This window comes from Solanum pennellii, chromosome 2 (genome assembly GCF_001406875.1).
Source record: "Solanum pennellii chromosome 2, SPENNV200".
In the NCBI taxonomy this organism is placed as follows: Eukaryota; Viridiplantae; Streptophyta; class Magnoliopsida; order Solanales; family Solanaceae; genus Solanum; species Solanum pennellii.
This window is the reverse complement of record NC_028638.1, coordinates 55219254-55233620: the sequence shown is the minus strand read 5'-3', so window position 1 is coordinate 55233620 and position 14367 is coordinate 55219254. Positions and strand designations below refer to the sequence as shown.

The window sequence follows — 14367 nt, the reverse complement described above, 5'->3', positions numbered from 1 at the left end:
TTTAAAAAAACAATGAAGAAAAAAACACAAAATAAGAATTTAATGTTAAAAAATTTTAGCGACGAATTTTGAGCTTTGTGGCGATTATTATCGCCGCTAAAGGTCTAGTTCTTTTGAAGTGAATCTTAGTTGGGAGTGCTTAGGTGGAAAGACTAGTCCCGTATGGCTTACCAAGTCAATAAAAATATGAAGTGTTAAATCTTGAGGATATATGTGGACTCTTAGGATAACAGCAGTAACATTTTTTATTTCAAAATATAATAGAGGATATAAATAATCTATTTCACATAGTTCAGGAACAATTTTGACCTTTTTCCGAAGTAATATTGACTATTTTCCCATGGTACAATGCAATTTAGCCTTTTACCCCATTTATCAAAATATTCTGGTGACAAGTATGTGTGTCGGGTTTTCTCGAGTCTGTCTCGTAGGCCAAGGCAGAACCGAAAATGGTACGCCAGTGCTCTCGACTCTTATGTGTTTCATCTAAAAAATTTCTGTGTTTATTTCAATTTCAGCCTTCACACAAGACATTCATCTTAAAGAAGAAGCTGTCGAAGAAACAGAGGCAAAACAGGCCTATTTCCTTATTAAATCCGCATGGGCACTGACAACACCATCCGCTACAACGCCAAGCGCAGGCATTGGCGCCGCACCAAGCTCGGATTCTAAGGATATATACATTTTAGGGCCAGGGCCTTCGAGTTTGGTTTTTATTTTTAGAATTAGCACTTCAATTTTTGATCTATGTGCAAAATTTGCATTAAGTTTCACTGTGATGTTTGCTACTTATTAAAAGTTGATATCATATTTCGTTTATCGCATTTATCTCGTTCTCACTTTGGTTATATGCTACATGATTATCAACTACTGTATGAATTACTCATTAAACCATTTTTTTGTACGGAAAGGTCAGTAATGTTTCATTATTGAAGGATGTGTTTATCAACATATATTGGAATTTAACATATCTTGGGCATTAAGGCAAGTAATCGAGTATTATTTCTGAACTCTAATAGTATCAAAAAGAATTAGGAAGGACGGTTAGGATTTTTCTTTCAAAGTGACTTGTTATACTGCAATAGTGTAGTTTGATGATCAACAGCATCGTTGAAGAAAAATATGAAAGATATAGCATCATTTTCACTGTGTTGAGAGATAGTCTGGATCGCGAATTAAGGAGATCTATTTCCTCGTAATGGGTAGATGAGTGTGTTTATTACATTCACCAAAAGTTAGTTATTGCTGTTATTATGCAAGGATGGTATTTGGCATCTGCAAGGATAGTTGTTCAACTACTTAATATGAACAAATATAAAAGGATGATATCATTTCCACATCAACAGATTAAACTAAAGAAAAAGTGTGTTTTTAACTCGCATGATACAGAAATAATGGGTAATACAGCATTCAGCACTTACATAGCAGTTTGAATCCTGTGTCAATTAGACACTATTACAATTGTGAAAAGAAGTTTCAAATTTGCAGTAAATGAAATCCATTCATACTTCCAACATAACTGGGAAAGCAAACTTTTGAAACTTGATGTCCAGTGACATCACTTGCTGCTGCCGTCACCAAATAAATAACCCAAGGAAGATCCACCACCAGGTGCTGCTTGGACCTTGGTTGAACGCCTTTCCTGCAATTATTCCGGGACAAAGATTGGTATCACTTAAGTCTTTAAGCAAGCCAAAAAGGGGCTGATATTTATAATATTCTTCCATTGGAAGAAAATCAAAGCCTAAATGCAAACCGGTCATGCCTATTGAGGCATACGAAGTTACGAGGCTTGAGAAGTTGAGTATTATGATCTCAAAACAAGAGTTCTGTTAAGAAAGAAAGAAACCAATGATCGAAGAATGGTTTCAAAATTAAGAAAGGCCGTGTGTTTTAGCATAGCAGATTGTAGAAATATATATTTAAGTAAATGAATGTGCGATCTCTTTTAACAACTTGAGCTTTTTGATATCCAATAAAATACCAAAGCAGCAAAAAGAGAACCTGGGCATTCAATTCTCGCGGTAACCCATTGTCAAATAAGATATTCATGCTCTATCTAAAGGTTTAAGCTTTAGATGAAATGATTACGCAAATTAACATAGATACAAGTTTGCAAAGTTTAAAAGCACTCCAAAGTTCAAAAGAATGGCAGCAGGAATCATAACAAGTTGCTTGCTAACATACCGTTAGAAAGTTGCCGCAGTTCTGGCCATCAGCACGAAAATAGTTGTTTGTGTTGTTACTGTGAATGCCTGCTGGTACATTCTTGGTGTTATCCATAGGTTGTGCAGCAGCAGCTGGCCTTGAGACAGGCTCATTAGTCGGAGCCTTTTCCTGGTTGCGAGCAGTCTGAGAATTGTTAGCAGGCTCTCCACTTCCAAACAGGTAGCCCAAGGAACTCTGACCGCCCCCAGCACTCACTCCGCGGCCCATCCTTAACGATTAATTTCTCTGCAAAAAAATCAAGCACGGCATGTTAATTGAACTGTAAAATAAAACAATTCAACATTATTTTTTAAAAATGGTTAGCAATTTCTTTCAATAAACATTGACAGGCACACACAACTGTGCTCAGCTCAACTACACAATAACATCTCTAAACAAACTCATACTCCATTGTTAACAATCATCTTCGTTTTCAGAGATCAATAAGCTAAATGTTCTTCAACACCTGCACAATCTTTTACTCCAATTTCAAAACCAGCTTTTAATATCACGTTCTACAGGGTGCGGTGCTACATAACGCCACTGTACGCAACTAACATTCTCAACCAAAGATCAAACAAATCCACATAACATACTACATTATCCAAATCCTGTTCACCCCAAGAAAAAGTTCAAGCTCCACTTCTTAATTTTGCGCATCCAAGGGACTAGGGTTCGCACAAGGTAGGAATCAGGTTACGTACATACTAGCCTCCAGACCCCAAGAGACTAGGGATTGCAAATCACATCCTTTAAATTGGAAATCACTCAACACAAAACAGAACACTACAGATCCACTGAGAGAACTGTAAATCTGACTCTTGAAAAGGGCTCAATATGCTAAAATGAGATAAGCAGATGATGAAAATCATACTAACCAAATTCCAGTATTCTCAAACTAATCATTTTCCCATTAAACTAGCACAAGATCTAAAAAACAACAATTCACATCGACATATGAAATCAAAATTTTAAAATAAACTCAGATTAAACAGAAAGTCACATCAACCAGAAAATCAAAAAGCTTGAAGAAGAGAGCAAATCCATACCTTTGGTATAATTCCGAAGCGATAGACAGAGGAGGGGGGCCGGTGGGGAAAATAACTAGCTTTAAATAAAGGTTTTAAAGAATTTGAATTTTGAAAAATAAAAAGAGTAATTATACTAAATAGCCCTATAATATTAATTAATTGCAACTACAACCCTTTCAATTCTTTAGAAAGTAAGATTCCACCCACACCTTATATTGTTAGGAATAATGAGAATTATATACGTTTCTAAAAAATATTTAGGTCCCATATATGTCTAATCCTACACAAAAAATACATTCATCTAACTAAGTTAATTTAAGCACACAAAATTTTAATTTTTTTACAAATGTCTAACATATTTAAAATGCAAGAAAACTATAATAAGTAGATTATAAATATAACTATTGTGTTTATTCAATATTCACTATTAATTTTGAAATACTATCTTTCAAAAATGTTTATTTTTTTCTTCTAATGGGAAAATGATTAGCTTGTAATTTAAGAGGACAACATGTTTTTTTTAAATAATTATTTCCTCTATTTTTCAATTTAATTTTATTGTATGATATAATTTTTGATGTTACGATTTTATTGACTTTACTAGTACTTTCTTTAGGTAAAATATGTTTTTCGTAACTATCTTACAAGTTAACTGTTAGGATTTATTTAATATTTGGTTGTAGATAAAGAAAATTAGATTTAACTAATTTATAGGATTAAACAATTTTAATGTAAGTTTAAAGGGTCATTTTTTAATTTATCCCTAACATAAAGGGATCATTTCTCAAATATTCTCAAAACATAATTGTGAATTTTGAAACGAACCGACAAAAAGGAGTGCCCCCTCATCACGTTCCATTTGGCCTACGGATGAGTTTTTTGTTTAAAGGAAAAATGAAAAATTAGGCGGATGAGTAAACTTATATTATTTAATTATTTATAATAGTTATAATTTGCTATAATTAGTATTCGCGATTAATATTATACATTAATTATGTGGGCTGTCTTCGAGTTTATATAATTAGTCATGTTTGTATATGTATAATTCGCCAGGATATACAAAATATGTATAATATATAATTTTTTTAGCCTATATACATATACAATTCACCTCTCTCCCACTCTCTGCCCTCTCTCGCTCGCCTCTCTCCTACCTCTCTCAATCTCGCTCGCCTCTCTCCTCCTTCTGCCAATCTCGCTTGCCATTTATACAAATGTATATGTATAATATACAGTTATATACAATTATATACATATACAATTCACCTCTCTCCCACTCTCTGCCCTCTCTCGCTCGCCTCTCTCAACCTCGCTCACCTCTCTTCTCTCTCTCCCAGTCTCGTTCGCCTCTCTCCTCCCTCTCCCAATCTCTCTTGCCATATATACAATTATATATGTATAATATATAATTATCTAACCAATATACATATACAATTCACCTTTCTCCCACTCTTCCCCCCCCNCCCCCCCCCCTTCTCTCTCTCCTCTCTCCTCTCTCTCCCAATCTCGCTTGCCTCTCTCCTCCAAATAACATGTAACTACAAATTGTAAATATCAAACTATAGCTATAGAGAATAATTAATTATTTTTAAGTGACTATACATATATATTTCTATTTTGTTTATACTTTGAGGAGGATGTCTAAATTAAGAGGTGTGAGTGGATTGGATGTAGTGGATATGAAAAGAGGTAGAAATAATTAGATAAAAAATGTATCGAGAGATGATTAAATAACAATCTATATATATATATAAATGAGGATCATAGAGGAGGTGATGTGGCACCTCTCTATGACCTCCATTCATTTTTCTTATTTTTCTTCTTTTACTTGACATTTTTTCTTATTTTTTTCAATTATTTTTTCTTATAAACTTATACCTCTTTAATTATATAAATTCTATTCTTAAATTAGTATTAATTATATTCATATCCCTCAAACCTTTCATATTCATAACCTCTTCAACCTTTCATATTCATAACTTCTAATTATTTAATGTGAAAGGTTATATTAACACTATAAAATCACACTAAAATTGTATATTATTTTGTAATCATCTTTGGATAGAGAATTAGTGGAAGAAATGTTACAATATTTGTAAGCTTTGAGGTGCATTATTTTTTCAAATATTATTTCATATATTACTTTTAATTAGCAAGTAAGGCTAATATGTCATCATATTTTTATTTCTTCTAGATAAATTATTTTGTTTTGTTATCTTTGAGATTTATTTTATGACTATAATGTATTTGTTATTATTTTTCTTGACTCTTGTATATAGGATGAAACGATAACATCAAGCATGAAGATTAGTGGATTTTGAGTTATATATATCGATTATTTGTCCAAAATGATTATGTAGGAGAATTTATGATTAAATGTAATTTTCCTTATTCTTTATGAGATATAATATTTTATTTTGTTAACTTTGAGATTCATTTTAGGACTAATAATTTATTTGTTATTATTTTTCTTGACTCTTGTATATAGAATGAAATGAAAACATTTAGAGATGGAGATTAATGGATTTTGAGTTATATAGTGATTATTCTTTATTTTTTTAGGTCCTTAAGAAATAATGTTTCTATTATATTATTTCCTTTTGAATTATTTATGTTTTGTCAAAAATGATTATATGTGTTTAAATAATTTTCTCCTTATTCTTTATCCTTTTCTTCTTTTGGTAGATAATTTTTTAACTTTTAATCAGATTTGCCGATTATAGAAGATATATCTATAATGAAAATGGTTAGACATTCTTGCATAATTTGAGTTTACAAGGAAAAATAATTTGATATGTCTAATCTAATTACAACTCTTTCTTTGTTGAATCATACATTTGATATTATTTGTTTATGTTCATGAAGATAGAAATCCTGAGTTTTTTTTAAAAAAACATCTAAGTTATNAATATGTAATTTTATTTTAATCTTTTTCATAACCGCGCAAAGCGCGGCTAAGTACACTAGTATCATAATAAATATAAAGATATAGTAGGTCAGAATATTTATTAGGGGGATGAATGTTATCTTGTTTGTATAACAATATTGTTGTTTTTACTGTCATAATATTTTATTCTCTGTTATAAATCTATTGAATTGTATGGATTGTCTTTATATATACTTAAACTTAATTATATTTATGTATACATGTTTTCAAGGTGATAAGAACCATTTGGATAACTATGTCTACTAATTTGTGACCTTTAGCTCAGAATAATATAACTATAAAGGAAGAACATATTTGAATAAGAAGAAAGTGTTCTCCTACATCTACTTTTCTTATCTTCTTCCATTATAGTTATATTATTTTGCGCTTAGATTTTATAACATTTTTTAATTATAATATTATTTATTTATTTTTCACTTCAATTACCATATTATTTATTGTTGTTTTCTCATTTCTAACCTGACTCCTTTGGTATGATAATTTGGAAAGTATCGAGGGTTCACTTATCTAATAATATAAACAAACAGATATAATGATAAACCTAAATTAATGTACCCTATAATTATTGGATGGAGATAAATATTTACGAACATTTGAATTCGTAATACAACATTTCGAATCTTGCTGTTAAAACTGTACGTTAATTTTTGCGGACTTAAAAAATGGGGTCACTTGATTGCCGAGGAAATTATGCATCCACTACAATACAAATTAAGTATATATTATGGACATGCATTATGTAAAAAGAAAAATTAGCTGAAATTTTGATGGAGAATAAAAGTGATTAATTTAACAGATCAAAACTATTGTATTCTACTAAGTCTATTTACACAGGGTTGGTAATACTCTATTATCCCAAATTATGCTAATACCATCTTTACTGATAATAATAATGAGTAATATTTTTTTTTGAATAAACTAAAAACTTTAGATTATAGAAAATAATACTTCCATCACTAAACTGAGACAAAAAAAAAAAATTGCTTTAAGTTCTTTTGGATTCATTTAATAAAAAAGGGACCCTATTTGTGAGTTGTGAGGTATACAAAATTGTATAGTGTATAGCTGATTCGGTGCATGGGATTTTCATGGAAGTAAAATAAGTGAACACATGTGAGTTGTCAGTTCCCTTTACTGGATTTTTGTCACAACTCACAACTTGGAAAAATGCAAGATAGACATGAAATCATGGTGGAAACAGCTAAGGGTCCCCTCCTTCACTTTGTTTCGGGTGGTTTGATATTTATATTAAAATGTAATTAATTTTATTTAAATAAATTTGATAAAAAAGTCTTTTTTATTAAAAAAATTATTATAATAAAAATTTAAAGTTAGATATCTTTGATTAAAAATAAAATAGTTTCGTGATCCGCTCTTTTGTGGTGGAAACAGCTAAGCTACTAATAGGATATTTGTTGAGAATATTGCATCAGTTCTTTACATAGCAAAAAGCTGACAACAATTTGTTTCAAATTTCGTCGGTGGCAGATGTGTCGGCATTCCTCTTTTGTCTTTGCCAGACCTTAGAAGTCCACCTAAGTACTGAAAATGTCCAATCTTTGAATCACCAGGAAACAGAGATTTTGTTTATAAATTACAAATCTGTTGTTGTGTATTGATAAATTTGCCTAAGAAATTCAGTACTTTTGATTCTAGATTGAACGTTTGGTTTTTAATTTTCTGTTTTACAGATTTTCTTTTCTCTTTTCACGTTTAATTTTTTGCTTATCACGTTTTACGTTTTTTGTCACTTTGAAACTGCTTTCTCTACGAGTCTTTTAAAGATGATTTAAACAGTTACTGTTCACTCTTATCCTTTAAAGAATTTATCCTAATTAATTAATTGGATAATTCATTAAAACAGATTGAATCGGGTTGGGTCGGTCCACATGAGCGATCCATGACCCAAATTTATATATTAGAGTCCTATTCAGAATCTTTTTTTAATTATATGTCCTCTTTAGGATCTTATTGGTCTTATGTATTCGTTTAGTCCTAATTTTTCTTAAACAATTGCTTGCCTTTTTATGAGAAATTTGTGATATATGTTGTCACATTAAATGATTTAACCATATTTCTTTTGTTCCAATTTCAGATGTGGCTGAAAAGGAACATGCTCAAATTACTCCAAGTGGGAGTTGGTAGAGCAAAAGGACGAGATCGAAGAGTAACCCGCTGTAAGATGTGCTTCCGAGGACGAAAAATCATACAGATTGATGTCCCAAAAGAGACACAAAGTATGTTAAGGAATGAAAGGACTATTCGAAGAAAAAAGGAAAAAGAACTAAGAGAGTTTGAGTCTTTGAGCATTCGAAGAAAAAGAGAAAATGATATAAGAAAGTTTAAGTCTTTGAAGATGGATCACCTTGGTTGTTTAATAGGATTCCTCCAGATCTTTGTCAAAAAATTTGAAAAGCTTAATGAAAGTGAAATTCAAGTTTCAGAGAGAGAAGGGTATGATGTTTTGCATCATTCCTTGCCAGAATACTAGAAAATTTAACTGAATAAAGTTATAATTGAAATTGGGAATAATGAAAATTATGAAAGTATTATGTAAAAATAGGAGTTAAAGTGGGTAAAATTTCACCCACGGTGTATCCACATACTCCCTGTTTTACATAATACTTTCATAATTTTTCATTATCCCCAATTTCAATTCTAACTTTATTCAGTATATTCTTCGAGTATTCATGATGCAAAACACCATACCCTTCTCTCTCTCTGAAACTTGAATTTCACTTTCATTAAGTTATTCAAAGATTTTTACAAAGATCTGGAGGATCCTATTAAACAACCAAGGAGATCCATCTTCAAAGACTTAATTTTCGAATATTAAAATTCAACATCCGAGATATTGAATTAATATTGCATGACTAAACAGGCAAATAGTAATTCGCATTTCGAATAGTTTTTGACTTAAAAAGGATCATTAACTTTGTGAAAAAACCCATTAAAATTTAAAAAGAATCAAGTTTATTTCTGGAGTATAACTTGTTTCTGACATTGAAATCTTAAAGCATTCTTTTTCCCGAGTAAAGGGAATTCTCACTGTCACAAGTATAGTAAATGGAACAAAGTAATTGGATAAACCGAACATGTACACCAATAGCTACTTTGGGCATTCCACATGGTTAATTTACACAACAATAAGTTTGCTACATTTGTGTCGGTGTGACTTTTCTAATAATAAGGAATTCAGCAAAACAACTTCCAAGTTTATGGAATCCTGGAGATCTCTACCAGTATCCTATGTAGACCTTGAGGCTTGGAGAAAAAAGGCGAGTGATCAGCACCCTTGAGATGAAAAACTCGTTCTGGAGGATTATTGCTAATTAGGTTTTGCTGTAAGGCTATTGGTATCGCATTATCTTCTGTTGTTTCTATATAAAACCGCCTAACACAACCATACTTGGAGTCGGATAGACAAAGCTTCTCCAAAACTGGGGAAAAGGGAATTGGCCTCATTGACACAGATGCTAATGCAACATCCTGCACACAATTTAAATGGTAAGAAGAGAAAGTTTGGAGTACTAACAAATGGCAATTTCCCCACAGCTATATACTAGTACAGACAAAAGTTACCCATTTTAAAACCCACATAAAGAAAATCAATTTACATCTTTCCCTTACCTTCTAATCTAAACCAACAATTAGCAAGACATATGACAGGTTTAGGGTATCCACTGAATGATCAACAATTAATGTCAAGACATAGGAGCCAGGTCAGGAATTAGATAAGACTCTCAATTTAACTGTGCTCTCAGGCAATGTCACAGGATAAACTAACCTACTAATGTGGAGTCACATATACCACACTCAGGAGCTCATATATTCAACTTTTAAGAACCATTGACATCTGCCCCAAAAGAAATATGTTGCTTACTCATATTGGTACGCTTTACTCCCTAACATTTTCTCCCGACTCCCAACTTGTAGTGCTCTTGACCAGTAACGAAAATTACAAAGATTTTCACAAGTTATGTTTTAGATTAGAAAATAAAAGTATTGCTTGGAAGAGTCCATTTTAGCATCAAGGGGAGAGCTGGAAAAGTAGATTTTGCGATTTTATGAAACATTAAATACTTCATCTATAACTCAAAGACAACATACCTTAGCAGGACTATGGTTGAATAACAAGTCCCTAAGGAGTGACTTGTCCAAATCAATAGCAGTTGGAGGCTTGTCGTTCCCATTGGCATAAATAAATATTTGAGACTGTCTCATAAGGTCATTTGAATCTGTCTGCAATGAATATGAACATTTGTTAACAACAGGGGAACTGAAAACTCAATTAGTCAAACAAGCAGCAAAAGAGATTCAACCACCACAACTCCAGATACTAAGGGATCCTTTTAAATTCTAATTCACTTTATTCTGAAATTACAATACCAAATGCAGTATCAAGAATTTTGTCAACCCAATTTCGAGAGGGACTGTAAACAAGTTAGCGTGAGGCAAGTCACCTTCAATCTCTCTCTCCCCCCCTCTCTCTCCCTTTCTCTCTCTCTTTTTTTTTATTACCTTGCCAGAGACAGATTTTGGGACAATTTTCATCAAATATTCTAGATCTCAATTCAATAAGCAAAACTTCTCCAAGAAACCAGAGATGATTCATTCACAAGTTTTCCTCAAAACTACAGACAGTTCCTGGAGAAACTATACAGGAGCACATAGTTCACTCCTTCACCTGAAACATATAGCATGTTTCTAGTGGTTTATCATGACGAATAGTGGATTCCTTGAAGCATGTCACAGAAAAACTGCACAGCAGTGACATCCCTAATTTTCAAGGCTTAAGTTTAAATTTCTCCATGAGTATATCATGGCATCTATGTCCTCAATGATGAAGCATTGATGCTGATGCTTACCGAAACATAGTAACCCATGTGAAATTAAGATTGACTTTAAAGCAAGAGCTCCAAGAGCCATTACTTGGTCTCTAGAGGAACAGTGAAATCAACATCTGTATCATGTAGTTTCAACTGTCATAGCCATGCCCCAAATATTCACAAGAGAAAACTACTTTTACATCTAGCAGAGATTATCTGATCACAAACTAAGATAAGGGATAAATGTAGATCACCTGAATAAATGAACAATGAGCTCAATAACCAAAGGAGACATGTAAAATATACTTACACGGACAAAGGCCAAATTGGGTGTGCAGTGCAGATTTCAAAAGAACCAATTGAAAGTAGTTGATCAAAATGACCAACTTTTACCTTTTGTGAGAACATATCAAGGGCACTTTGTCCACTAGTGAGCATTGCAGCAGCAACAAAGACAGCTTTCGAAACCTTAAGGGGATGGAGCTCCATGGCAAAGGATATACAGGCACCGCCAAAATCATGTCCCACCAAAATCACCTACATGTTTAAAGAAATATTCCAACTTTAATTCAACAATGGCAGAGCAAACATAGTTATGAAGGGTGATAAGGACTTCCCACTGTAGTTAGGTTGGGATTTGGAGATTCACAAATCTCAGCATTCATATCTAAAAGTATCATGAAGTAATATATCCAAGCCTCACTTTGCGACTAATTAACTTGCCCAATGAGCATAACAAAATAGATTAATCCAATGTAAGAAAACTTGTCCTTTCTGTTTTATCATGAATTGCTGATCTTCACCTACCTAATGCAACAAAGACTTGGCTAGGGACAGAGTACTTTAAGTTAAATTACACAGCAAGTTCCTATGATTATTGATGATATGACCTTTTCCATCTTGTTCCCCTATTTCCTGATTTCGCACTCTGGGTCACTTGTATTTAGTTTAATTTAAGATGAATCATGTTGAAACAGCTGAAGTTTTGCTTCAAAAAGATGTGAATGCTAATCCTTCTGCAAGACCTCATTTGAGGAGAAGGAATGGAAGAAGGTTGTTTATACTGAATACCGCCTCTTACAACAAAAATGAGCATGGTCTTCTCTCAATCACAACAGACAATGGAAAAGAACGCTTTTGCAGGTACCGGAGTTTTGGAACAGCTAACTTGGCAAAGAATAAAAAGTTCCTACAAATCACACTTTTTTTAATATACTCAGTTCTTATAAACACTCCACCAGACAATCTCCACTAGTGCCCAAGAATTAGAAGCATGTGGTTTTCTTTAAAGCTCTGAATTTCCAAAAGAATGCAAGATATAATAATGGATTCAGTGGGAAACAGAATGCTAGAAATGATACAGAACTAACCTTTTCTCCATCAGCAAGCTTCTCAAGAAAATCAGTGAGCGGCTGTACATATTGCGATAGGCTTGCGATGCTATTTGTGTCGAAAGAATGAATGCCTGAACCGGTTAAATCAACTGCAGTAACTTTAAATCCAGCTTCTTCTAAAAGTGCAATGGTTTTATACCAACACCAGGCCCCAAATCCACCACCATGAACGAGGACGAAATGGTTCGTCTCTAAATCATCAACCTTCACTTCCTGCCAAGATAGACATCAAAAAGACTGAACTTAGACAAACTCACACCATGACACCATAGTAGAAAGCAAAAGGACTGTTCTTCTTTTAATTATTTTTTTTTGGGGGGGGGGGGATTGGACAGCAAGAGTAAATTACTCTTAGTATTCCTGGAGCAAAAAGTAGCCCAATTGCCATATGTATGATCACATAAAAACAAGAAACAGGAAGGAAGCTAAAGTGCAATGAGGCTGTCATCAATTTGCGGTTTCCTGCTGAGTTACCTGGAACTACTAGATAGAAGTTTAGTGGCTTTAAGCGAATAAACCACTACAAATGAACATACATTCTTGACCAAGTCTAAGCTAAACCTACAAAATGGCTCAACCTCCGCAATTTCCATTTCAGATTGCGGGTAGATTAGTACCAAAGATGTTGGACTAAAATGCCCACTTTTGCAGAAAAATGAATTATCCTCACAGCCTCACCCACAGACCGGAGCTTTCTCGGATCTGCAAGCTGCTAAGAGGGTTCAATGTTGCCTTTGTCATAAAATGCTTTATATATAGATGACTTACATTATAAAACATTAATTGTGTGTTACATATATTACTGAATTTCAACAGAAAACTCACAATGAAGTTATCAAAGCAATGTTCTGGGGTTTAAAATGATGTATATGTTCAAATTACATTAGCAGCACTTAGTTGTGTTATATTCATTTTTTCCAAAACCTATAATAGCACTGTTTTTGTCTTCTTAAAATTAATACCTTAAGACAACGTTGTTATATATCTCATAAATGTATTTGTATTGGTTATACAATGAGGTAGTGTAAAAAGAAAGAATGAACACCATTTTCTGCTACCCTGCATATTACAATACTTTCAAGAATTACTTAATGATGCATTGAAGAATTACCAGCCTTGAGTTAGTTTTGACTTAAATGAATATGACTCTGCTTTATTTTATTTTTTTGGGCATAGTTTGATTTGACATGAATTTTTTTAGAAAATAAACTTGAAATTTGTGGTAGTAATAAATACATCTAAACATTCATGTCCTACAGGCTATAACACTTTTGGAACTTGGGATCTTAATCTTGTTACAGCATTTTGTGGCTAAAATACCTTCTCATCAATAATATATCGAAATGTGTGATTATATTTTTAATGGACTAATAAAGAAATAATGTCAAAGTAGAACAGAGGATCATCTTAAAATCTCACTGTCTGCCGGTGGCATTTCTAAATAGCATAATAAAAAATTCTTAGTATATTAGTCTAATTCTGTGACAAAATTTTCTTCCATTATTTTAGTGCATTATTCCCATGATGCACGGAAATCTAATCTATCAATTGAAATACAGCAAACTCTCAAAAGCTACGGATTCATCGCCCATAAATAGGTAATCAACAACGAAATACAAATCAAGAAAATGCCAGGATTGATAAGTAAATAATAGAAGTGCGAAAAAAAAACAGATACCTGGTTCACAAGCTGGTGAGGCTGAAGAAGAGGATCAGTAAGAGAGCGAGCCCTGGAACTTGAGGAACGCGGTAGAGGTTGATTCTTCTTAGAATTCGAATTCGGATACCGAAGCGAAGCTGAACGATCAAAAGGAACAGCACCACCTCCTCCGCCGTTTTGCATTTGCTGCTGTAGGAGAATCGCGGCGGCGAGAGCTCGCTCCTGAATGATGGAATCGTCTCTCTTAGACGATCGATTCCTAGACCACCTGTTGCTCCCACCGCCATTAACGGCGGCC

At 33.1% G+C, this 14367-nt stretch overlaps 3 protein-coding genes across 3 annotated transcripts in view; 1 reads left to right on the top strand and 2 right to left on the bottom strand.

Annotated features, from left to right (window-relative positions):
* The first annotated feature begins 397 nt into the window (after positions 1–397).
* On the top strand, positions 398–687 carry LOC107010181 (60S ribosomal protein L39). Its single transcript, XM_015209422.2, is given in 3 exon segments — positions 398–418; positions 519–584; positions 586–687. Coding segments are annotated over 3 exon segments (174 nt in total). The 3' UTR covers positions 673–687.
* A 618-nt stretch (positions 688–1305) lies between these two features.
* On the bottom strand, positions 1306–3364 carry LOC107009719 (protein SPIRAL1-like 1). Its single transcript, XM_015209075.2, has 3 exons — positions 3258–3364; positions 2188–2454; positions 1306–1642 (listed from the first exon to the last, which is right to left on the bottom strand). Exons 2-3 carry the CDS (start codon positions 2434–2436, stop codon positions 1559–1561), a joined length of 333 nt encoding a protein of 110 aa, XP_015064561.1. The 5' UTR covers positions 2437–2454; positions 3258–3364; the 3' UTR covers positions 1306–1558.
* Positions 3365–9136: 5772 nt separating this feature from the next.
* Positions 9137–14367, bottom strand: part of LOC107009700 (putative methylesterase 11, chloroplastic) — a 5695-nt gene continuing 464 nt past the window's right edge. The window contains exons 2-6 of the mRNA XM_015209050.2: positions 14088–14367; positions 12386–12622; positions 11409–11552; positions 10297–10428; positions 9137–9675 (exon numbers count right to left, since the gene is read on the bottom strand). Coding sequence (XP_015064536.1) covers positions 9403–9675; positions 10297–10428; positions 11409–11552; positions 12386–12622; positions 14088–14367 — 1066 coding nt within the window. The 3' untranslated portion in view covers positions 9137–9402. The remainder of the gene's footprint in view (positions 9676–10296; positions 10429–11408; positions 11553–12385; positions 12623–14087) is intronic.

Coding starts and splice junctions, on each gene's coding strand:
- LOC107009719 (XM_015209075.2), bottom strand. CDS start 2,436: ATGGGCCGCGGAGTGAGTGCTGGGGGCGGTCAGAGTTCCTTGGGCTAC. Junction 1,643..2,187: donor ACTGCGGCAACTTTCTAACG/GTATGTTAGCAA, acceptor GAATAATTGCAG/GAAAGGCGTTCAACCAAGGT.